The following is a 25,004-nucleotide window of genomic DNA, read 5'->3' on the forward strand; positions in this document are numbered from 1 at the left end:
GACATAAAACGTAACACAACCTTTGTGTGAACACAACCAATAACAGCATAACGCATGCCACGGCATGAATAACGTCAGCAACAGGCTGACTTAAACGCAACACAACATGTGTGTAACCATAACCCAATAACTGCAGATACAGTACGCACTGGGATGGGCGCCCAGCATCCTCTACGGACTAAGAGAAAATAAGAATTTACTTACCGATAATTCTATTTCTCGTAGTCCGTAGTGGATGCTGGGGACTCCGTCAGGACCATGGGGAATAGCGGCTCCGCAGGAGACAGGGCACAAAATTAAAAGTTTGACCACTAGGTGGTGTGCACTGGCTCCTCCCCCTATGACCCTCCTCCAAGCCTCAGTTAGGATACTGTGCCCGGACGAGCGTACACAATAAGGAAGGATTTTGAATCCCGGGTAAGACTCATACCAGCCACACCAATCACACTGTACAACTTGTGATCTGGACCCAGTTAACAGCATGATAACAGAGGAGCCTCTGAAAAGATGTCTCACAACAATAATAACCCGATTTTTGTAACAATAACTATGTACAAGTATTGCAGACAATCCGCACTTGGGATGGGCGCCCAGCATCCACTACGGACTACGAGAAATAGAATTATCGGTAAGTAAATTCTTATTTTCTCTGACGTCCTAAGTGGATGCTGGGGACTCCGTCAGGACCATGGGGATTATACCAAAGCTCCCAAACGGGCGGGAGAGTGCGGATGACTCTGCAGCACCGAATGAGAGAACTCCAGGTCCTCCTCAGCCAGGGTATCAAATTTGTAGAATTTTGCAAAAGTGTTTGCCCCTGACCAAGTAGCAGCTCGGCAAAGTTGTAAAGCCGAGACCCCTCGGGCAGCCGCCCAAGATGAGCCCACCTTCCTTGTGGAATGGGCCTTTACATATTTTGGCTGTGGCAGGCCTGCCACAGAATGTGCAAGCTGAATTGTACTACAAATTAGTGATGAGCGAGGTTCGGTTTTACTCGGTTTTACTCGGTTCTCAAAACGGCATCTTATTGGCTATCCAAAACACGTGACATCCGTGAGCCAATAAGATGCCGTTTTGAGAACCGAGTAAAACCGAATCCGCTCATCACTACAATCCAACGCGCAATCGTCTGCTTAGAAGCAGGAGCACCCAGCTTGTTGGGTGCATACAGGATAAACAGCGAGTCAGATTTTCTGACTCCAGCCGTCCTGGAAACATATATTTTCAGGGCCCTGACAACGTCTAGCAACTTGGAGTCCTCCAAGTCCCTAGTAGCCGCAGGCACCACAATAAGTTGGTTCAGGTGAAACGCTGACACCACCTTAGGGAGAAACTGGGGACGCGTCCGCAGTTCTGCCCTGTCCGAATGGAAAATCAGATATGGGCTTTTGTGAGACAAAGCCGCCAATTCTGACACTCGCCTGGCCGAGGCCAGGGCCAACAGCATGGTCACTTTCCATGTGAGATATTTCAAATCCACAGATTTGAGCGGTTCAAACCAATGTGATTTGAGGAATCCCAGAACTACGTTGAGATCCCACGGTGCCACTGGAGGCACAAAAGGGGGTTGTATATGCAGTACTCCCTTGACAAATGTCTGGACTTCAGGAACTGAAGCCAATTCTTTCTGGAAGAAAATCGACAGGGCCGAAATTTGAACCTTAATGGACCCCAATTTGAGGCCCATAGACACTCCTGTTTGCAGGAAATGCAGGAATCGACCCAGTTGAAATTCCTCCGTGGGGGCCTTCCTGGCCTCACACCACGCCACATATTTTCGCCAAATGCGGTGATAATGTTGTGCGGTCACCTCCTTCCTGGCATTGACCAGGGTAGGTATGACCTCTTCCGGAATGCCTTTTTCCCTTAGGATCCGGCGTTCAACCGCCATGCCGTCAAACGCAGCCGCGGTAATTCTTGGAACAGACAGGGTCCTTGCTGAAGCAAGTCCCTTCTTCTTTGAGCATCTCTTGAAGTTCCGGGTACCAAGTCCTTCTTGGCCAATCCGGAGCCACGAGTATAGTTCTTACTCCTCTCCGTCTTATAATTCTCAGTACCTTGGGTATGAGAAGAAGAGGAGGGAACACATACACTGACTGGTACACCCACGGTGTTACCAGAGCATCCACAGCTATTGCCTGAGGGTCCCTTGACCTGGCGCAATACCTGTACAGTTTTTTGTTGAGGCGGGACGCCATCATGTCCACCTTTGGTCTTTCCCAACGGTTCACAATCATGTGGAAGACTTCTGGGTGAAGTCCCCACTCTCCCGGGTGAATATCGTGCCTGCTGAGGAAGTCTGCTTCCCAGTTGTCCACTCCCGGAATGAACACTGCTGACAGTGCTATCACATGATTCTCCGCCCAGCGGAGAATCTTTGCAGCTTCTGCCATTGCCCTCCTGCTTCTTGTGCCGCCCTGTCTGTTTACGTGGGCGACTTCCGTGATGTTGTCCGACTGGATCAGCACCGGCTGACCTTGAAGCAGAGGTCTTGCTAAGCTTAGAGCATTGTAAATTGCCCTTAGCTCCAGTATATGTATGTGGAGAGAAGTCTCTAGACTTGACCACTTTCCCTGGAATTTTCTTCCCTGTGTGACTGCTCCCCAGCCTCTCAGGCTGGCATCCGTGGTCACCAGGATCCAATCCTGAATGCCGAATCTGCGGCCCTCTAGTAGATGAGCACTCTGCAGCCACCACAGAAGAGACACCCTTGTCCTCGGAGACAGGGTTATCCGCTGATGCATCTGAAGATGCGATCCGGACTATTTGTCCAGCAGATCCCACTGAAAAGTTCTTGCGTGAAATCTGCCGAATGGAATCGCTTCGTATGAAGCCACCATTTTTCCCAGGACCCTTGTGCAATGATGCACTGACACTTTTCCTGGTTTTAGGAGGTTCCTGACTAGCTCGGATAACTCCCTGGCTTTCTCCTCCGGGAGAAACACCTTTTTCTGGACTGTGTCCAGAAACATCCCTAGGAACAGCAGACGTGTCGTTGGGATCAGCTGCGATTTTGGAATATTTAGAATCCAGCCGTGCTGTTGTAGCAGTACCCGGGATAGTGCTACTCCGACCTCCAACTGTTCCCTGGACTTTGCCCTTATCAGGAGATCGTCCAAGTAAGGGATAATTAAGACGCCTTTTCTTTGAAGAAGAATCATCATTTCGGCCATTACCTTGGTAAAGACCCGGGGTGCCGTGGACAATCCAAACGGCAGCGTCTGAAACTGATAATGACAGTCCTGTACTACGAACCTGAGGTACCCTTGGTGAGAAGGGCAAATTGGGACATGAAGGGAAGCATCCTTGATGTCCAGGAACACCATATAGTCCCCTTCTTCCAGGTTCGCTATCACTGCTCTGAGTGACTCCATCTTGAATTTGGACCTTTGTATGTAAGTGTTTAAAGATTTCAGATTTAGAATAGGTCTCACCGAGCCGTCTGGCTTCGGTACCACAAATAGTGTGGAATAATACCCCTTTCCCTGTTGTAGGAGGGGTACTTTGATTATCACCTGCTGGGAATACAGCTTGTGAATTTCTTCCAATACGCCTCCCTGTCGGAGGGAGACGTTGGTAAAGCAGACTTCAGGAACCTGCGAGGGGGAGACGTCTCGAATTCCAATCTGTACCCCTGGGATACTACCTGTAGGATCCAGGGGTCTACTTGCGAGTGAGCCCACTGCGCGCAGAAACTCTTGAGACGACCCCCCACCGCACCTGAGTCCGCTTGTAAGGCCCCAGCGTCATGCTGAGGACTTGGCAGAAGCGGTGGAGGGCTTCTGTTCCTGGGAAGAGGCTGTCTGCTGCAGTCTTTTTCCCTTTCCTCTACCCCGGGGCAGATATGACTGGCCTTTTGCCCGCTTGCCCTTATGGGGACGAAAGGACTGAGGCTGAAAAGACGGTGTCTTTTTCTGCTGAGAGGTGAGTTGGGGTAAAAAGGTGGATTTTCCAGCTGTTGCTGTGGCCACCAGGTCCGAAAGACCGACCCCAAATAACTCCTCCCCTTTATACGGCAATACTTCCATGTGCCGTTTGGAATCCGCATCACCTGACCACTGTCGTGTCCATAAACATCTTCTGGCAGAAATGGACATCGCACTTACTCTTGATGCCAGGGTGCAAATATCCCTCTGTGCATCACGCATATATAGAAACGCAACTTTTAAACGCTCTATAGTCAATAAAATACTGTCCCTGTCAAGGGTATCAATATTTTCAGTCAGGGAATCCGACCAAGCCACCCCAGCGCTGCACATCCAGGCTGAGGCAATCGCTGGTCGCAGTATAACACCAGTATGAGTGTATATACTTTTTAGGACATTTTCCAGCTTCCTATCAGCTGGTTCCTTGAGGGCGGCCGTATCAGGAGACGGTAATGCCACTTGTTTTGATAAGCGTGTGAGTGCCTTATCCACCCTAGGGGGTGTTTCCCAACGCGCCCTAACTTCTGGCGGGACAGGGTATAATGCCAATAATTTCTTAGATATTAGCCGTTTTTTATCGGGGTTAACCCACGCTTCATCACACACTTCAATCAATTTATCTGATTCAGGAAAAACTACGGGTAGTTTTTTCACACCCCACATAATACCCTTTTTTTTTTTTTTTGTGGTACATGTAGTATCAGAAATATGTAACGCCTCCTTCATTGCCGTGATTATGTAACGTGTGGCCCTACTGGAAAATACGTTTGTTTCTTCACAGTCGACACTGGAGTCAGTGTCCGTGTCTATGTCGACCGACTGAGGTAATGGGCGTTTTAAAGCCCCTGACAGTGTTTGAGACGCCTGGACAGGTACTAATTGGTTTGCCGGCCGTCTCATATCGTCAACCGACCTTGTAGCGTGTTGACACTATCACGTAATTCCATAAATAAAGCCATCCATTCCGGTGTCGACTCCCTAGGGGGTGACATCCCATTACAGGCAATTGCTCCGCCTCCACTAACATCGTCCTCATACCTGTCGACACACACGTACCGACACACAGCACACACACAGGGAATGTTCTGATAGAGGACAGGACCCCACTAGCCCTTTGGGGAGACAGAGGGAGAGTTTGCCAGCACACACCAAGGCGCTATAATTATACAGGGACAACCTTATAGTAAGTGTTTTCCCTTATAGCAGCTTAATATATATTAATATCGCCAAAATATGCCCCCCCTCTCTGTTTTAACCCTGTTTCTGTAGTGCAGTGCAGGGGAGAGCCTGGGAGCCTTCCCACCAGCGGATCTGTGTGGGAAAAATGGCGCTGTGTGCTGAGGAGATAGGCCCCGCCCCCTTCACGGCGGGCTCTTCTCCCAGTTTTTTCTGTAATCCTGGCAGGGGTTAAATACATCCATATAGCCCAGGGGCTATATGTGATGTATTTTTAGCCAGTAAAGGTAATTACATTGCTGCCCAGGGCGCCCCCCCCAGCGCCCTGCACCCTCAGTGACCGAGGTGTGAAGTGTGCTGAGAGCAATGGCGCACAGCTGCAGTGCTGTGCGCTACCTTAAGAAGACTGGGAAGTCTTCAGCCGCCGATTTCTGGACCTCTTCAGCATCTGTAAGGGGGCCGGCGGCGCGGCTCCGGTGACCCATCCAGGCTGTACCTGTGATCGTCCCTCTGGAGCTAGTGTCCAGTAGCCTAAGAAGCCCAATCCATCCTGCACGCAGGTGAGTTCGCTTCTTCTCCCCTTAGTCCCGCGTTGCAGTGAGCCTGTTGCCAGCAGGACTCACTGAAAATAAAAAACCTAACAAACTTTTATTCTAAGCAGCTCTTTAGGAGAGCCACCTAGATTGCACCCTTCTCGGCCGGGCACAAAAATCTAACTGAGGCTTGGAGGAGGGTCATAGGGGGAGGAGCCAGTGCACACCACCTAGTGGTCAAACTTTTAATTTTGTGCCCTGTCTCCTGCGGAGCCGCTATTCCCCATGGTCCTGACGGAGTCCCCAGCATCCACTTAGGACGTCAGAGAAAATAAGATTTTACTTACCGGTAAATCTATTTCTCGTAGTCCGTAGAGGATGCTGGGACTCCGTAAGGACCATGGGGAATAGACAGGCTCCGCAGGAGATAGGGCACTTTAAGAAAGCTTTGGATTCTGGGTGCGCACTGGCTCCTCCCTCTATGCCCCTCCTCCAGACCTCAGTTAGGGAAACTGTGCCCAGAGGAGATGGACAGTACGAGGAAGGATTTTTGTAAACCTAAGGGCGAGATCCATACCAGCCACACCAATCACACCGTATAACTTGTGATAAACTACCCAGTTAATAGTATGAACAACAACATAGCCTCGGGTCAACCGATAAACTATAACATAACCCTTATGTAAGCAATAACTATAAACAAGTCTTGCAGAAGAAGTCCGCACTTGGGACAGGCGCCCAGCATCCTCTACGGACTACGAGAAATAGATTTACCGGTAACTAAAATCTTATTTTCTCTAACGTCCTTAAGGATGCTGGGACTCCGTAAGGACCATGGGGATTATACCAAAGCTCCCAAACGGGCGGGAGAGTGCGGATGACTCTGCAGCACCGATCGAGCAAACAGAAGGTCCTCTTCAGCCAGAGTATCAAACTTATAGAAGTTTGCAAAGGTGTTTGACCCCGACCAAGTAGCTGCTCGGCACAACTGTAATGCCAAGACCCCTCGGGCAGCCGCCCAAGAAGAGCCCACCTTCCTAGTGGAATGGGCCTTAACCGATTTAGGCAATGGTAATCCTGCCGTAGAATGCGCCTGCTGAATCGTGTTACAGATCCAGCGAGCAATAGTCTGCTTTGAAGCAGGAGCGCCAACCTTGTTGGCCGCATACAGTACAAACAGAGCTTCAGTCTTCCTGATCCTAGCCGTTCTGGTCACATAAATCTTCAAAGCCCTGACCACATCCAGGGACTCGGAATCCTCCAAGTCCCGTGTAGCCACAGGCACGACAATAGGTTGGTTCACATGAAAAGATGAGACCACTTTTGGCAGAAATTGAGGACGAGTCCTCAACTCTGCCCTATCCACGTGAAAAACCAAGTATGGGCTTTTATGCGATAAAGCCGCCAATTCTGAAACACGCCTTGCCGAAGCTAATGCCAACAACATGACCACTTTCCACGTGAGGTATTTCAACTCCACTGTTTTGAGTGGTTCAAACCAAGGTGACTTGAGGAAACGCAACACCACGTTAAGATCCCAAGGCGCCACCGGAGGTACAAAGGGAGGCTGAATATGCAGCACTCCCTTCACAAAAGTATGTACTTCAGGAAGAGAGGCCAATTCTCTTTGAAAGAATATGGATAAGGCCGAAATTTGGCCCTTTATGGACCCTAATTTTAGGCCCAAATTCACTCGTTTGAAGGAAGTGAAGTAGACGGCCCAAATGGAACTCCTCCGTAGGAGCAGCTCTGGTCTCACACCAAGAAACATATTTTCGCCATATACGGTGATAATGTTTCAACGTCAAGTCTTTCCTAGCCTTGATCAGGGTAGGAATGACCTCCTCCGGAATCCCTTTTTCCGCTAGAATCCGGCGTTCAACCGCCATGCCGTCAAACGCAGCCGCGGTAAGTCTTGGAACAGACAGGGCCCCTGCTGCAGCAGGTCCTGCCTTAGAGGAAGAGGCCACGGATCTTCTGTGACCAACTCTTGCAGATCCGGATACCAAGTCCTCCGTGGCCAATCTGGATCAATGAGGATTGTTCTGACCATGCTTATTCTTATTATTCTCAACACCTTGGGTATGAGAGGTAGAGGAGGAAACACACAGACCGATTAGAACACCCAAGGTGTCACCAGAGCGTCTACCGCTACCGCCTGAGGGTCCCTTGACCTGGCGCAATACCGCTTTAGCTTTTTGTTGAGACGGGATGCCATCATGTCTATTTGAGGCAGTCTTCACCGACCCGTGATCTGTGCGAAGACTTCTTGATGAAGTCCCGACTCTCCCGGATGCAGGTCGTGCCTGCTGAGGAAGTCCGCTTCCCAGTTGTCCACCCCCGGGATGAACACTGCTGATAGTGCGCTTATATGGCCTTCCGCCCAGCGTAGAATCCTGGTCGCTTCTGCCATGGCCACTCTGCTCCTTGTTCCGCCTTGGCGGTTTATATGAGCCACTGCCGTGACATTGTCTGACTGAATCAGAACCGGTTTTCCCCGAAGCAATTCCTCCGCTTGACACAGGGCGTTGTATATGGCCCTCAACTCCAGGACGTTGATGTGGAGACAAGTCTCTAGATTTGACCAGAGACCTTGGAAATTTCTTCCCAGTGTGACTGCTCCCCAGCCTCGGAGGCTTGCGTCCGTGGTCACCAGGACCCAGTCCTGAATTCCGAACCTGCGACCCTCTAGTATGTGAGCACTGTGCAGCCACCACAGGAGAGATACCCTGGTCCTGGGAGACAGGGTGATCCTTTGATGCATTTGTAAATGGGACCCGGACCACTTGTCCAAGAGGTCCCATTGAAAAGTCCTCGCATGGAACCTGCCGAAGGGGATGGCCTCGTATGAAGCCACCATCTTCCCCAGAACCAGTGTGCAAAGATGCACTGAAACCTTTTTTGGATTTAATAGGTTCCTGACCAGGGCTATGAGCTCCTGAACCTTTTCGATCGGAAGAAAAACCTTTTACTGGTCTGTGTCTAGAATCAGGCCCAAAAAGGTCAGACGCGTTGTAGGGACTAGCTGGGACTTCGGTATATTGAGAATCCAGCCGTGTAACTGCAACGTCTTCATGGACAGAGACACGCTGTCCAGCAACTTCTCCCGAGATCTCGCCTTTATGAGGAGATCGTCCAAGTATGGGATAATTGTGACACCCTGCCTGCGCAGGAGCACAATCATTTCCGCCATTACCTTGGTGAAAATTCTCGGGGCCGTGGAAAGCCCAAACGGCAACGTCTGAAATTGGTAGTGACAGTCCTGCACTGCAAATCTCAGGAACGCCTGGTGAGGGGGGAATATCGGAACATGAAGGTAAGCATCCTTTATGTCCAGGGACACCATCCAATCCCCCCCCCCCCCCTCCAGGCTGGCGATGACCGCCCTGAGCGATTCCATTTTGAACTTGAACCTCTTCAAGTACAGGTTCAGGGATTTTAGGTTTAAATTGGGTCTGACCGAACAGTCCGGTTTCGGGACCACAAACAGGGTTGAGTAATATCCCTCTCCTTGCTGGAGATGAGGAACTGTGACAATCACCTGTTGAATATACAATTTTTGGATTGCTGTCAACACTAACTCCCTCTCTGACGGGGAAGCCGGCAGAGCAGATTTGAAAAACCGGCGAGGAGGCAAGTCTTCGAATTCCAGCCTGTATACCTGAGAAACAATCTCTAATGCCCAGGGATCCACCTGCGAGTGAACCCAGACGTGGCTGAAAAACCGAAGACGAGCCCCCACTAGATCTGCCTCCCCCCGGGAAGCCCCAGCGTCATGCGGTGGACTTTGCAGATGCAGGGGAGGACTTCTGCTCCTGGGAACTAGCTGTGTGCAGCTTTTTTCCCTTGCCTTTTCCTCTGGCAACAAAGGACGATCCCCGTACCTTCTTGTTCTTATTGGAACGAAAGGACTGCATTTGATAATGAGGTGTCTTTTTTGTATGCTGCGGGGGGACATAAGGTAAGAAATTCGACTTACCACCCGTAGCAGTAGAGACAAGGTCCGAGAGGCCGTCTCCAAACAACTCCTCCCCTTTGTAAGGCAAGGACTCCATATGCCGCTTTGAATCGGAGTCTCCCGTCCACTGTCGGGTCCACAAGAGCCGCCTAACAGAAATAGACATAGCATTTATTCTGGAGCTTAGTAAACAAATGTCTTTCAGCATCCCTCATATACAAGGCAGCATCTTTGATATGCTCTAGGGTCATTAGAATGGAATCCTCATCTAGGGTTTCAAGTTCCGTAGAGAAGGAATCTGTCCATGCTGCGATAGCACTACACACCCAGGCCGATGCCATAGCCGGTCTAATGATAGTACCGGAATGTGTGTAAATGTGTTTCATGGTAACCTCCTGCTTACGATCAGCAGGATCCTTGAGGGAAGCTGTATCCTGAGAAGGCAGTGCCACCTTCTTGGATAAGAGCGTCAGCGCCTTGTCTACCTTCGGCGAAGATTCCCATCGTATCCTGTCCTTTTGTGGAAAGGGATACGCCATAAGAATCCTTTTGGGAACTTGTAGTCTCCTATCTGGAGATTCCCAAGCCTTTTCGCACAAGTCGCTTAGTTCAAATGAGGACGGAAAAGTGACCTCAGGCTTTTTCCCTTTATACATGTGTACCCTCGTGTCAGGGACAGGGGGTTCCTCAGTGATATGCAAAGCCTCTTTAATGGCCATAATCATGTAACGAATACCTTTCGCCACCTTTGGTTGTAATTTTGCATCCTCATAGTCGACACTAGAGTCAGTCTCTGTGTCGGTATCGGTGTCAGTGATTGAGACCCCGAAGGTCCTGGTGCCACAGGGACAGACATGGTCTGGCTACCTGACTGATCCCTAGCTTCAGCCTTGTCTAATTGTTTATGCAGTAAATTTACATTTGCATTCAAGACATTACACATATCCACCCAGCCCGGTGTCGGCGTTGCCGACGGCGACCTGACCATCATGCACTCCCCCTCCTCCTTAGGTGAGCCTTCCTCGTCAAACATGTTGACACACACGTACCGACACATTTCACACACACATGGAATCTCTTTTCTGAAGACAGGTTCCCTTCTTCTGGCTCTGTGAGGAGAACGGCGGCGCGGCTCTGGGGTGAACGCCCAGGACGAACCTGTGTTCATTCCCTCTGGAGCTAATGGTGTCCAGTAGCCGAGGAAGCAGAGCCTAACATTTAAGTAGGTCTGCTCCTGTCTCCTCAGTCCCTCGATGCAGGTAGCCTGTTGCCAGCAGTGCTCCCTGAAAAAATCCTAACAAAAAAACTTTCTAAGCAGGAAACTCAGGAGAGCTCCCTGCAGTGCCCCCATTCTCCTCTGGGCACAGTCTAAAACTAAAACTGAGGTCTGGAGGAGGGGCATAGAGGGAGGAGCCAGTGCACACCCATAATCCTAAAGTCATTTTTAAAGTGCCCTATCTCCTGCGGAGCCCGTCTATTCCCCATGGTCCTTACGGAGTCCCCAGCATCCTCTAGGACGTTCGAGAAATACACACACACACACACACACACACACACACACACACACACACACACACACACACACATATATACACACACATATACATATAGCCCTTTCTGATATGCATCACATTATCATGCCAATTTTTACCCAGTCAGATATTGTTGGTGCCGACAGGGTCACCTCCACACGTCTGTGTCTCCCATATAGTTTTCTTTTGGGAAAACATACATCTACTTACATGCTGACACTTATTTACATGTACCAAGTACCAAACGTTCCCCAGACGTTTGTGGCAAAGCCTCAGATATGCCGACACACGTGTACCAACACCTACCGACATTACACTGGCTATAAGGGATAGACCTCAGCACATTCTGTCGGGGAAACACAGAAAGAGTTAACCAGCTCATTTTTCAGCGCTCATTATACGTTGTGCTTTTTTATTTTAACATATATTGCACCAACCAACTGTGCCCCCCCTCGTTTTTCACTTTGTACAGTAGTGTGGAAGGACCAGCGTCTCCATGAAGAGAAAATGGCGCTGAAACGAAAACGAGTTGTGAGGGCTAAGCCCCGCCCCCTTAATGGGGCGCTTCAGCCCCGCTTTTTCTTTAAAATATTTATACTGGCAGGGGTTGAATATAGTGCCTAGGCACCTATATTATCTTTTGCCAATCTTATATGAGGATTTATCTGCTGCCCAGGGCGCCGCGCCCCCACCTATACCCTGCACCCTACAGTGCCTGTGTGTGTGGGAGCATGGCGCGCAGCGCTGACGCTGTGCGGTACCTCAAAGCCGTCATTGAAGTCTTCTTTTCTTCTTCTACTCACCTGTTTTCTGACTTCTGGCTCTGCAAGGGGGGTGACTGCGGGCTCTGGGAACGAGAATCTAGGCGTACCTAGCTATCAGAGCCTCTGGAGCTAATGGTGTCCAGTAGCCAAAGAAGCAGAGCCTTGAAACTCACAGAAGTAGGTCTGCTTCTCTCCCCTAAGTCCCACGATGCAGGGAGACTGTTGCCAGCAGTGATCCCTGAAAATAATAAACCTAACAAAAGTCTTTTCAGAGAAACTCAGTAGAGCTCCCCTGTGTGTGACCAGTCTCACTGGGCACAGAATCTAAACTGGAGTCTGGAGGAGGGGCATAGAGGGAGGAGCCAGTTCACACCCATTCAAAGTCTTAAAGTGCCCATGTCTCCTGTGGATCCCGTCTATACCCCATGGTTTTTGAAGCATCCCTAGCATCCTCTAGGACGTATGAGAAAATGGCGCTGAACGCTGCTGGGTCCGCTCTGAGGAGAAGCTCCGCCCCTTCAATGGCGCTGTATTCCCGCTCTTGAAGATTATACTGGCCTGAGGAAATTTGTGCTGGCTGAGATCCGTGGACCCCCGACAGGCTGGAGATGGTCAGTGTAGGGTACCTTGCTGGCTCAAGTCGCCCCTCACAACGCCGCACCACAGTACCGCTGAGCCGTCCGGCTCCCACCCATAAAACGCCCTCTTCACAATGAACCCCCCGCTTGCAAGGGGGGGGGACAGTGACTCGCCACACTGCAGCTCTGTGAGGGGGTGGCGGCTGGCTTCCTGGGTGAGCGTTCCCCTGTGGCAGGGCGCGATCTGTCCCCTCTGGAGCTCAATGTCCAGTCAGCGGAGGCAGTGGCTCAAGACCCCGCAGGGCGGACATTGCTCCCCCCCCCCCTCAGTCCCTCGATGCAGGGAGGCTGTTGCCAGCAGCCTCCCTGTAAAATAACAAACTCTAAAAAAAACTTTTACTAGAGAAGCTCTGTAGAGCTCCCCTAGCTGTGACAGGCTCCTCCGGTAAGTCTGGTAAGAGGGGCATAGAGGGAGGAGCCAGCCCACACTATTAAACTCTTAAAGTGCCAATGGCTCCTGGTGGACCAGTCTATACCCCATGGTACTAATATGGACCCCAGCATCCTCTAGGACGTAAGAGAAATTATAGACAGAATCTGATAGGTTGTTATTGGCAACATCAAAACTTAATTTTTAGAAGCTTTAGTAAAGTTGCCACTAGGTCACCACTGCAGTTGCTTCAGCTGTTGAAATGTTCACCCTCCAATCTTTCTACCCAGCCCATTCTTAAATAATGTAATATTTAAGAGGGGTTTTTGTTCATCTGGATAGTCTAGCTATCGTTTTAGTCATTGTCATTTTTTTTTTTTTTGGGGGGGGAGGGTGTCACCTCAGCAGAGAAAGGGTACTTACACTACATATTACCAGTTAATACTCCCGTAAGCACATGCGCCAGAGTTTCGGGAAAACATTATAACAATTCTGAGCTGCTGCTGGCAGCAACACTGCCACAGACACACCCCGGCAACTAATAAAACAGCCCCTGTCTAGTGTGACTCTAGTCTGAAAACACTGAGGGAGGAACGGTCCTATATACCCTCCAGGCTTGCCTTTCCAGTCTACACTCTGGAAAATAAATAAATTATCTATCTTAGTGCAAAAATAAGCTCTCTTAAAATATATTTAAAATTTGAACTTTCAATATAGGTTTTAAAAGCATTTAGAGGAGGAGGTACCTACATTTTTGTATACTGCAGTAAACATTGTTGCATAAACATAGATTTATTAATGGATGTAGATTTGGGTGGTCTTCAGTCATAATGCATATTACCAGAAAATGCTCCCATTACTGTATCTTACCAATGTCTTGCTCAATGCAGCCTTTGTCGTCACATCTGGAAATATGGAAACTCAACTCTCCCCGAGGTACCATATGGCGGGCATTGAAAGGGCAGGTGACAAACTGATTGACAAGGTCAAGATGATTCTTCAAAAAAATAATAAAAAAATAATAACACCTACACACAACAGCCCATCATCTAATGTCCATTAAATAATGGAAGTTTTAAAAACAATGTTTTAGAAGTAGATGCGCAACAATCAATATAGAACACGAAAGGTGCAATACGAACATACTTTCAAAGGGTCTACTCCGTTCAAACCATGGTTCTTGAGATTGGGCAACTGAAACCTAATGGTAGTGTGCAAACCAGACCGACATCCAAACATATTTCAGAGGATCATCAGAGTGTATTCCACAGTGTCTTAGGGGAATATTTACTAAAATGCAGGTTTTGAGAAGTAGACATGTTGACCATAGCAACCAGTCAGATTCTACTTATTTATTTAGCACCTTCTAGAAGGTAACACTTATGTGATTGGTTGCTATGGGCAACATCTCCACTTCTAAAAACAAGCACTTTAGTAAACATACCCTTTAATATCATAGACTTAATAATAAGATTTTACTCACCGGTAAATCTATTTCTCGTAGTCCGTAGTGGATGCTGGGTACTCCGTAAGGACCATGGGAATAGACGGGCTCCGCAGGAGACTGGGCACTCTTTAAAGAAAGATTAGGTACTACATCTGGTGTGCACTGGCTCCTCCCTCTATGCCCCTCCTCCAGACCTCAGTTAGGGAAACTGTGCCCGGAAGAGCTGACATTACTAGGAAAGGATTTGGAATCCAGGCTAAGACTCATACCAGCCACACCAATCACACCGTACAACTCGTGATAACTATACCCAGTTAACAGTATGAACAACAACTGAGCCTCATTAAACAGATGGCTTAGAACAAAAAACCCTATAGTTAAGCAATAACCATATACAAGTATTGCAGAAGTCCGCACTTGGGACGGGCTCCCAGCATCCACTACGGACTACGAGAAATAGATTTACCGGTGAGTAAAATCTTATTTTCTCTGACGTCCTAGTGGATGCTGGGTACTCCATAAGTACCATGGGGATTATACCAAAGCTCCCAAACGGGCGGGAGAGTGCGGATGACTCTGCAGCACCGAATGAGCAAACTCATGGTCCTCCTCAGCCAGGGTATCAAACTTGTAGAATTTTGCAAACGTGTTTGATCCCGACCAGGTAGCAGCTCGGCAAAGTTGTAAAGCAGAGACCCCTCGGGCAGCCGCTCAAGAAGAGCCCACCTTCCTCGTGGAATGGGCTTTGACTGATTTAGGATGCGGCAGTCCAGCCGCAGAATGTGCAAGTTGAATCGTGCTACAGATCCAGCGAGCAATAGTCTGCTTAGAAGCAGGAGCACCCAGCTTGTTGGGTGCATACAGGATAAACAGCGTGTCAGTTTTTCTGACTCTAGCCGTCCTGGAAACATAGATTTTCAGGGCCCGGACTACATCCAGCAACTTGGAAGCCTCCAAGTCCCGAGTAGCCGCAGGCACCACAATAGGTTGGTTCAAATGAAACGCTGATACCACCTTAGGGAGAAATTGGAGACGAGTCCTCAGTTCTGCCCTGTCCATATGGAAGATCAGATAGGGGCTTTTACATGACAAAACTGCCAATTCTGACACACGCCTAGCCGAAGCCAAGGCCAAAAGCATGACCACTTTCCACGTGAGATATTTCAACTCCACGGTCTGAAGTGGCTCAAACCAATGTGATTTTAGGAAATCCAACACAACGTTGAGATCCCAAGGTGCCACTGGAGGCACAAAAGGGGGCTGAATATGCAGCACTCCCTTAACAAACGTCTGAACTTCAGGCAGTGAAGCCAGTTCTTTTTTAAAGAAAATAGACAGGGCCGAAATCTGGACTTTAATGGATCCCAATTTTAGGCCCATAGTCACTCCTGACTGTAGGAAGTGCAGAAATCGACCCAGCTGAAATTTTTCTGTTGGGACCTTCATGGCCTCACACCACGCAACATATCTCCGCCATATGCGGTGATAATGTTTTGCTGTCACATCCTTCCTAGCTTTTATCAGCGTAGGAATGACTTCAACCGGAATGCCCTTTTCCATCAGGATCCGGCGTTCAACCGCCATGCCGTCAAACGCAGCCGCGGTAAGTCTTGGAACAGACAGGGCCCCTGCTGGAGCAGGTCCTGTCTGAGCGGCAGAGGCCAAGGGTCCTCTGAGATCATTTCTTGTAGTTCCGGGTACCAAGTCCTTCTTGGCCAATCCGAAACGATGAGTATAGTTCTTACTCCTCTCTTTCTTATTATCCTTAGTACCTTCGGTATGAGAGGAAGAGGAGGGAACACATAAACCGACTGGTACACCCACGGTGTCACTAGAGCGTTCACAGCTATCGCCTGAAGGTCCTTTGACCTGGCGCAATATCTTTTTAGCTTTTTGTTGAAGCGGGACGCCATCATGTCCACCTGTGGCCGTTCCCAACGGTTTACAATCTGCGTGAAGACTTCTGGATGAAGTCCCCACTCTCCCGGGTGGAGGTCGTGCCTGCTGAGGAAATCTGCTTCCCAGTTGTCCACTCCCGGAATGAACACTGCTGACAGTGCTAGCACGTGATTCTCCGCCCACCGAAGAATCCTTGTGGCTTCTGCCATCGCCATCCTGCTTCTTGTGCCGCCCTGGCGGTTTACATGGGCGACCGCCGTGATGTTGTCTGATTGAATCAGCACTGGTTGGTTTTGAAGCAGGGGCTCTGCTTGACTCAGGGCGTTGTAAATGGCCCTTAGTTCCAGTATATTTATGTGAAGGCAAGTCTCCCGACTTGACCACTGTCCTTGGAAGTTCCTTCCCTGAGTGACTGCCCCCCATCCTCGGAGGCTTGCATCCGTGGTCACCAGGACCCAGTCCTGTATGCCGAATCTGCGGCCCTCGAGAAGATGAGCACTCTGCAGCCACCACAGCAGAGACACCCTGGCCCTTGGGGACAGGGTGATCAACCGATGCATCTGAAGATGCGATCCGGACCATTTGTCTAACAGATCCCACTGAAAGATCCTTACATGGAACCTGCCGAAGGGAATTGCTTCGTAAGAAGCCACCATCTTTCCCAGGACTCACGTGCAGTGATGCACCGACACCTGTTTTGGTTTCAGGAGGTCCCTGACCAGAGATGACAATTCCTGGGCCTTCTCCACCGGGAGAAACACCTTCTGCTGTTCTGTGTCCAGAATCATGCCCAGGAAAAGCAGACGCGTTGCAGGAATCAGCTGCGACTTTGGGATATTCAGAATCCAGCCGTGCTGTTGCAACACTTCCCGAGAGAGTGCTACGCTGACTAACAACTGCTCTCTGGACCTCGCCTTTATAAGGAGATCGTCCAAGTACGGGATAATTATAACTCCCTTCTTCCGAAGGAGTATCATCATTTCGGCCATTACCTTGGTAAATACTCTCTGTGCCGTGGACAGACCAAACGGCAACGTCTGGAATTGGTAATTACAATCCTGTACCACAAACCTGAGGTACTCCTGGTGAGGTGGGTAAATGGGGACATGCAAGTAAGCATCCTTGATGTCCAGCGACACCATAAAATCCCCCTCTTCCAGGCTTGCAATAACCGCCCTGAGCGATTCCATTTTGAACTTGAACTTCCTTATATAAGTGTTCAAGGATTTTAAATTCAGAATGGGTCTCACCGAACCGTCTGGTTTCGGTACCACAAACATTGTGGAATAGTAACCCCGTCCCTGTTGAAGGAGGGGAACCTTGATTATCACCTGCTGGAGGTACAGCTTGTGAATTGCCGCCAGTACTACCTCCCTTTCCCTGGGAGCAGCTGGCAAGGCTGATTTGAGGTAACGGCGAGGGGGAGTCGCCTCTAACTCCAGCTTGTATCCCTGAGATACAATTTGTACAGCCCAGAGATCGACCTGTGAGCGAACCCACTGGTTGCTGAAGTTTCGGAGACGCGCCCCTACCGCACCTGGCTCCGCCTGTGGAGCCCCAGCGTCATGCGGTGGACTTAGTGGAAGCGGGGGAGGATTTTTGTTCCTGGGAACTGGCTGCCTGGTGCAGCTTCTTTCCTCTACCCCTGCCTCTGGGCAGAAAGGATGCGCCTCTGACCCGCTTGCCTCTCTGAGGCCGAAAGGACTGTACATGATAATACAGTGCTTTCTTAGGCTGTGAGGTAAAAAAGTCGACTTCCCAGCTGTTGCTGTGGATACGAGGTCCGAGAGACCGTCCCCAAACAATTCCTCACCCTTATAAGGCAAAACCTCCATGTGTTTTTTAGAATCAGAATCACCTGTCCACTGCCGAGTCTATAATACTCTCCTGGCAGAAATGGACATTGCATTAATTCTAGATGCCAGCAGGCAAATGTCCCTCTGTGCATCCCGCATATATAAGACGTCTTTTATATGTTCTATGGTTAGCAAAATAGTATCCCTGTCGAGGGAATCAATGTTGTCTGACATCCATGCTGAAGCAATAGCAGGTCTCAGTATAGTACCCGAGTGTGTATACACAGACTTCAGGATAGCTTCCTGCTTTCTATCCGCAGGCTCCTTTAGGGCGGCCGTATTCTGAGACGGCAGTGCCACCTTTTTTGATAAGCGTGTGAGCGCCTTGTCCACCCTAGGGGATGTTTCCCAACGTAACCTGTCCGCTGGCGGGAAAGGGTACGCCATCAGTAACCTCTTAGAAATTACTAGTTTATCGGGGGAACTCCACGCTTCTTCACACAATTCATTTAATTCATCAGATGGGGGAAAAGTCACTGGCTGCTTTTTCTCCCCAAACATAATACCCTTCTTGGTAGTAACCGGGTTAACATCAGAAATGTGCAATACATTTTTCATTGCAGTAATCATGCATCGGATGGCCTTTGTAGACTGTACATTTGTCTCATCCTCATCTACACTGGAGTCAGACTCCGTGACGACATCTGTGTCTACCATCTGAGCTAGCGGGCGTTTATGAGCCCCTGATGGCCTCTGAAACGCCTGGGCAGGCGCGGGCTGAGATCCCGGCTGTCCCAAGGCTGCTGCGTCATCGAACCTTTTATGGAAGGAGTTGACACTGTCTGTTAAAGACCTTCCACATATCCATCCAATCCGGTGTCGGCCCCGTCGGGGGCGACACCACACTTATCTGCCCCTGCTCCGCCTCCACGTAACCCTCATCAAACATGTCGACACAGCCGTACCGACACACCGCACACACACAGGGAATGCTCTGACTGAGGACAGGACCCCACAAAGTCCTTTGGGGAGACAGAGAGAGAGTATGCCAGCACACACCACAGCGCTATATAACACAGGGATTTACACTATAATGAGTGATTTTTCCCAATAGCTGCTTATTATCCTATTTGCGCCTAAATTTATGTACCCCCCCTCTTTTTTTACCCTTCTTGTACAGGATACTGCAGGGGAGAGCCTGGGGAGCGTCCTTCCAGCGGAGCTGTGAAGAGAAAATGGCGCTGGTGTGCTGAGGAAGAAGGCCCCGCCCCCTCAGCGGCGGGCTTCTCCCGCGTTTTGTATAGCTTAATGGCGGGTTTTTTTACACATATACAGTTTTCCAGACTGTATTATGTGTTTTTAGTGCCAAAAGGTATTCTTATTGCTGCCCAGGGCGCCCCCTCCCCCCCTGCGCCCTGCACCCTACAGTGACCGGAGTGTGTGGTGTGCAGTGGGAGCAATGGCGCACAGCTGCAGTGCTGTGCGCTACCTTAATGAAGACCGGAGTCTTCTGCCGCCGATTTCATCTTCTTCTGGCTCTGCAAGGGGGACGGCGGCGCGGCTCCGGGAACGGACGATCGAGGTCAGGCCCTGTGTTCGAACCCTCTGGAGCTAATGGTGTCCAGTAGCCTAAGAAGCACATGCTAGCTGCACGCAGGTAGGTTTGCTTCTCTCCCCTCAGTCCCACGTAGCAGTGAGTCTGTTGCCAGCAGATCTCACTGAAAATAAAAAACCTAACAAATACTTTCTTTCTAGCAAGCTCAGGAGAGCCCACTAGGAGCACCCAGCTCTGGCCGGGCACAGATTCTAACTGAGGTCTGGAGGAGGGGCATAGAGGGAGGAGCCAGTGCACACCAGATAGTACCTAATCTTTCTTTTATAGTGCCCAGTCTCCTGCGGAGCCCGTCTATTCCCCATGGTCCTTACGGAGTTCCCAGCATCTACTAGGACGTCAGAGAAATAAGATTTTAAACCTACCGGTAAATCTTTTTCTCCTAGTCCGTAGAGGATGCTGGGGACTCCGTAAGGACCATGGGGATATACGGGCTCTGCAGGAGACATGGGCACTAAAAAGAACTTTAGATATGGGTGTGCACTGGCTCCTCCCTCTATGCCCCTCCTCCAGACCTCAGTTAGAGAAACTGTGCCCAGAGGAGACGGACAGTACAAGGAAAGGATTTTTGTTAATCTAAGTGCAAGATTCATACCAGCCCACACCGTATAACATGGACTATACGAACCAGTTAACAGCATGAAACCAAACAGCATCAGTCCGAGACTGATCAAAACTGTAACATAACCCTTAAGTAAGCAAAAACTATATACAAGTCTTGCAGATGTAGTCCGCACTGGGACGGGCGCCCAGCATCCTCTACGGACTGGGAGAAAAAGATTTACCGGTAGGTTTAAAATCTTATTTTCTCTTACGTCCTAGAGGATGCTGGGGACTCCGTAAGGACCATGGGGATTATACCCAAGCTCCCAAACGGGCGGGAGAGTGCGGATGACTGCAGCACCGATTGAGCAAACAGGAGGTCATCATCAGCCAAGGTATCAAACTTGTAGAACTTCGCAAAGGTGTTTGAATCCGACCAAGTAGCAGCTCGGCACAGCTGTAAAGCCGAGACACCTCGGGCAGCCGCCAAGAAGAGTCCACCTTCCTAGTGGAATGGGCCTTTACAGAATTTGGTAACGGCAATCCAGCCGTAGAATGAGCCTGCTGAATCGTGTTACAGATCCAGCGAGCAATAGTCTGCTTTGAAGCAGGAGCGCCAACCTTGTCAGCTGCATACAGGACAAACAGTGCCTCTGTTTTCCTAACCAGGGCCGTTCTGGCCACATAAATTTTCAATGCCCTGACCACATCAAGGGACTCGGAATCTTCCAAGTCCCGTGTAGCCACAGGTACCACAATAGGTTGGTTCATATGAAAACAAGAAACCACCTTGGGCAAAAATTGAGGACGAGTCCGCAACTCTGCTCTATCCACATGGAAAATCAGATAGTGGCTTTTGTGAGATAAAGCCGCCAACTCCTACACTCGCCTTGCCGATGCCAAGGCCAACAACATGACCACTTTCCAAGTGAGATATTTTAATTCCACCGTTTTAAGTGGTTCAAACCAGTGAGACTTAAGGAACCGCAACACCACGTTAAGGTCCCAGGGTGCACCTGGAGGTACAAAAGGAGGCTGGATATGCAGCACTCCCTTCACAAAAGTCTGGACTTCTGGGAAAGAAGCCAATTCCTTTTGAAAGAAAATGGATAGGGCCGAAATCTGAACCTTAATGGAGCCTAATTTCAGGCCCAAATTCACTCCCGTTTGTAGGAAGTGAAGGAAACGGGCCAAATGGAAGTCTTCCGGAGGAGCATTCCTGGACTCACACCAAGTTACGTACTTTCTCCATATACGGTGATAATGTTTCGCTGTCACGTCTTCCCTAGCCTTTATCAGAGTAGGAATAACATCATCCGGAATGCCCTTTTCCGCTAGGATCCGGCGTTCAACCGCCATGCCGTCAAACGAAGCCGCGGTAAGTCTTGGAACAGAAAGGGCCCCTGCTGTAACAGGTCCTCTCTGAGAGGAAGAGGCCACGGATCTTCTGTGAGCATTTCCTGCAGATCCGGATACCAGGCCCTTCGAGGCCAGTCTGGAACAATGAGAATTTCCTGTACTCCTCTTCTTCTTATGATTCTCAATATCTTTGAGATGAGAGGAAGAGGAGGGAAAACATAGACCGACTGAAACACCCATGGTGTCACCAGGGCGTCCACCGCCACTGCCTGAGGGTCCCTTGGCCTGGCGCAATACTTCGGTAGTTTGTTGAGGCGTGACGCCATCATGTCTATCTAGGGCAGTCCCCACCGACTTGCAATCTCTGCGAAGACTTCCAGATGAAGTCCCCACTCTCCTGGATGTAGATCGTGTCTGCTGAGGAAGTGTGCTTCCCAGTTGTCCACTCCCGGAATGAGGACTGCCGTCGGGGCGCTTACATGACTTTCCGCCCAGCGAAGAATCCTGGTGGCTTCCGCCATTGCCACTCTGCTCTTTGTTCCGCCTTGGCGGTTTACATGCGCCACTGCGGTGATGTTGTCTGACTGGATCAGAACCGGTAGGTCGCAAAGCAAATTTTCCGCTTGTCGAAGGGCATTGTATATGGCCCTCAACTCCAGTACGTTGATGTGAAGACAAGCCTCCTGGTTTGACCAGAGACTCTGGAAGTTTCTTCCGTGTGTGACTGCACCCCAACCTCGGAGGCTCGCATCCGTGGTTACCAGAACCCAGTCCTGAATGCCGAACCTGCGACTCTCCAGAAGGTGAGCACTTTGCAGCCACCACAGGAGAGATACCCTGGCCCTGGGGGACAGGGTGATCATCTGATGAATCTGTGGATGTGACCCGGACCACTTGTCCAGAAGGTCCCACTGAAAAGTTCTCGCATGGAACCTGCCGAATGGAATGGCCTCGTAAGTCGCCACCATCTTTCCCAGAACTTGAGTGCAGCGATGCACCGACACCCTTGTTGGCTTCAATAGTTGCCTGACCAAAGACATGAGTTCTTGGGCCTTTTCCATCGGAAGATAAATCCTTTTCTGATCTGCATCCAGAATCATGCCTAAGAAGGGCAAACGAGTCGTTGGAATCAACTGTGACTTCGGGATATTGAGAATCCAGCCGTGCTGTTGCAACACCCTCAGGAAGAGTGATACGCTGTCCAGCAACTGTTCTCTCGATCTCGCTTTTATTAGGAGATCGTCCAAGTATGGGATAATTGTGACACCCTGCTTGCGCAGGAGCACCATCATTTCCGCCATTACCTTGGTGAAAATCCTCGGGGCCGTGGAAAGCCCAAATGGCAACGTCTGAAATTGGTAATGACAATCCTGTACAGCAAACCTCAGGAACGCCTGATGAGGCGGATATATGGGGACATGAAGGTACGCATCCTTTATTTCCAGGGACACCATATAATCCCCCCTTCCAGGCTGGCGATGACCGCTCTGAGCGACTCAGTCTTGAACTTGAACCTTTTTAAGTATAGGTTTAAGGATTTTAAATTCAAAATGGGCCTGACCGAACCGTCGAGTTTCGGGACTACAAACAGGGTTGAGTAATACCCCATCCCCTGCTGCAGCAGGGGGACTTTGATCACCACTTGTTGAAGACACAATTTTTGAATAGCTTCTAACACTATCTCCCACTCTGGGGGAGAAGCCGGCAGGGCCGATTTGAAAAACCGGCGAGGAGGCACCTCTTCGAATTCCAGCTTGTAACCCTGGGAAACAATTTCTATTGCCCAGGGATCCACCTGTGATTGAACCCAGATGTGGCTGAAAAGTCGAAGACGTGCCCCCACTGGGGCGGACTCCCTCAGCGGAGCCCCAGCATCATGCGGTGGATTTTGTAGAGGCCGGGGAGGACTTCTGCTCCTGGGAACAAGCTGTGGTTGGCAGCTTTTTCCCCTTGCCCTTACCTCTGGCAAGAAAGGAAGATCCCTGCACTCTTGGCTTTATGCGAACGAAAGGACTGCATCTGATAATGTGGCGTTTTCTTAGGCTGTGAGGAAACATAAGGCAAAAAAAATAAGAATTTACTTACCGATAATTCTATTTCTCGGAGTCCGTAGTGGATGCTGGGGTTCCTGAAAGGACCATGGGGAATAGCGGCTCCGCAGGAGACAGGGCACAAAAAGTAAAGCTTTAGGATCAGGTGGTGTGCACTGGCTCCTCCCCCTATGACCCTCCTCCAAGCCAGTTAGGTACTGTGCCCGGACGAGCGTACACAATAAGGGAGGAATTTTGAATCCCGGGTAAGACTCATACCAGCCACACCAATCACACCGTACAACTTGTGATCTAAACCCAGTTAACAGTATGATAACAGCGGAGCCTCTGAAAAGATGGCTCACAACAATAATAACCCGATTTTTGTAACTATGTACAAGTATTGCAGATAATCCGCACTTGGGATGGGCGCCCAGCATCCACTACGGACTCCGAGAAATAGAATTATCGGTAAGTAAATTCTTATTTTCTCTATCGTCCTAGTGGATGCTGGGGTTCCTGAAAGGACCATGGGGATTATACCAAAGCTCCCAAACGGGCGGGAGAGTGCGGATGACTCTGCAGCACCGAATGAGAGAACTCCAGGTCCTCTTTTGCCAGGATATCAAATTTGTAGAATTTTACAAACGTGTTCTCCCCTGACCACGTAGCTGCTCGGCAGAGTTGTAATGCCGAGACCTCTCGGGCAGCCGCCCAAGATGAGCCCACCTTCCTTGTGGAATGGGCCTTAACCGATTTAGACTGTGGCAGGCCTGCCTCAGAATGTGCAAGTTGAATTGTGTTACAAATCCAACGAGCAATCGACTGCTTAGAAGCAGGCGCACCCAACTTGTTGGGTGCATACAGTATAAACAGCGAGTCAGATTTTCTGACTCCAGCTGTCCTGGAACATATTTTCAGGGCCCTGACAACTCCTAGCAACTTGGAGTCCTCCAAGTCCCTAGTAGGTGCAAGGCACCACAATAAGCTGGTTCAGGTGAAACACTGACACCACCTTAGGGAGAGAACTGGGGACGAGTCCGCAGCTTTGCCCTGTCCGAATGGACAAACGGATATGGGCTTTTTTTTTTTTTTTTTTTTTTTAAGAAAAAAACCACCAATTTGACACTCGCCTGGTCCAGGCCAGGGCCAAGAGCATGGTCACTTTTTATGTGAGATGCTGCAAATCCACATATTTGACTGGTTTTAAACCAATGTGATTTGAGAAATCCCAGAACTACGTTGAGATCCCACAGTGCCACTGGAGGCATAAAAAAGGGGTTTGTATATGCAATACTCCCTTGACAAACTTCTGGACTTCACGAACTGAAGCCAATTCTTTCTGGAAGAAAATTTACAGGGCCGAATTTGAACCTTAATGGACCCCAATTTGAGGCCCATAGACACTCCTGTTTGCAGGA

At 49.7% G+C, this 25,004-nt stretch overlaps 1 protein-coding gene across 1 annotated transcript in view; it reads right to left on the reverse strand.

Moving 5' to 3' along the window:
• Positions 1-25,004, reverse strand: part of LOC135008417 (gametocyte-specific factor 1-like) — a 525,710-nt gene that overhangs the window by 221,683 nt on the left and 279,023 nt on the right. The window contains exon 5 of the mRNA XM_063952201.1: positions 13,768-13,894. Within this exon, the coding sequence (XP_063808271.1) occupies positions 13,768-13,894 (127 nt within the window). The remainder of the gene's footprint in view (positions 1-13,767; positions 13,895-25,004) is intronic.

Source organism: Pseudophryne corroboree, chromosome 2 (genome assembly GCF_028390025.1).
Source record: "Pseudophryne corroboree isolate aPseCor3 chromosome 2, aPseCor3.hap2, whole genome shotgun sequence".
Lineage (NCBI taxonomy): Eukaryota > Metazoa > Chordata > Amphibia > Anura > Myobatrachidae > Pseudophryne > Pseudophryne corroboree.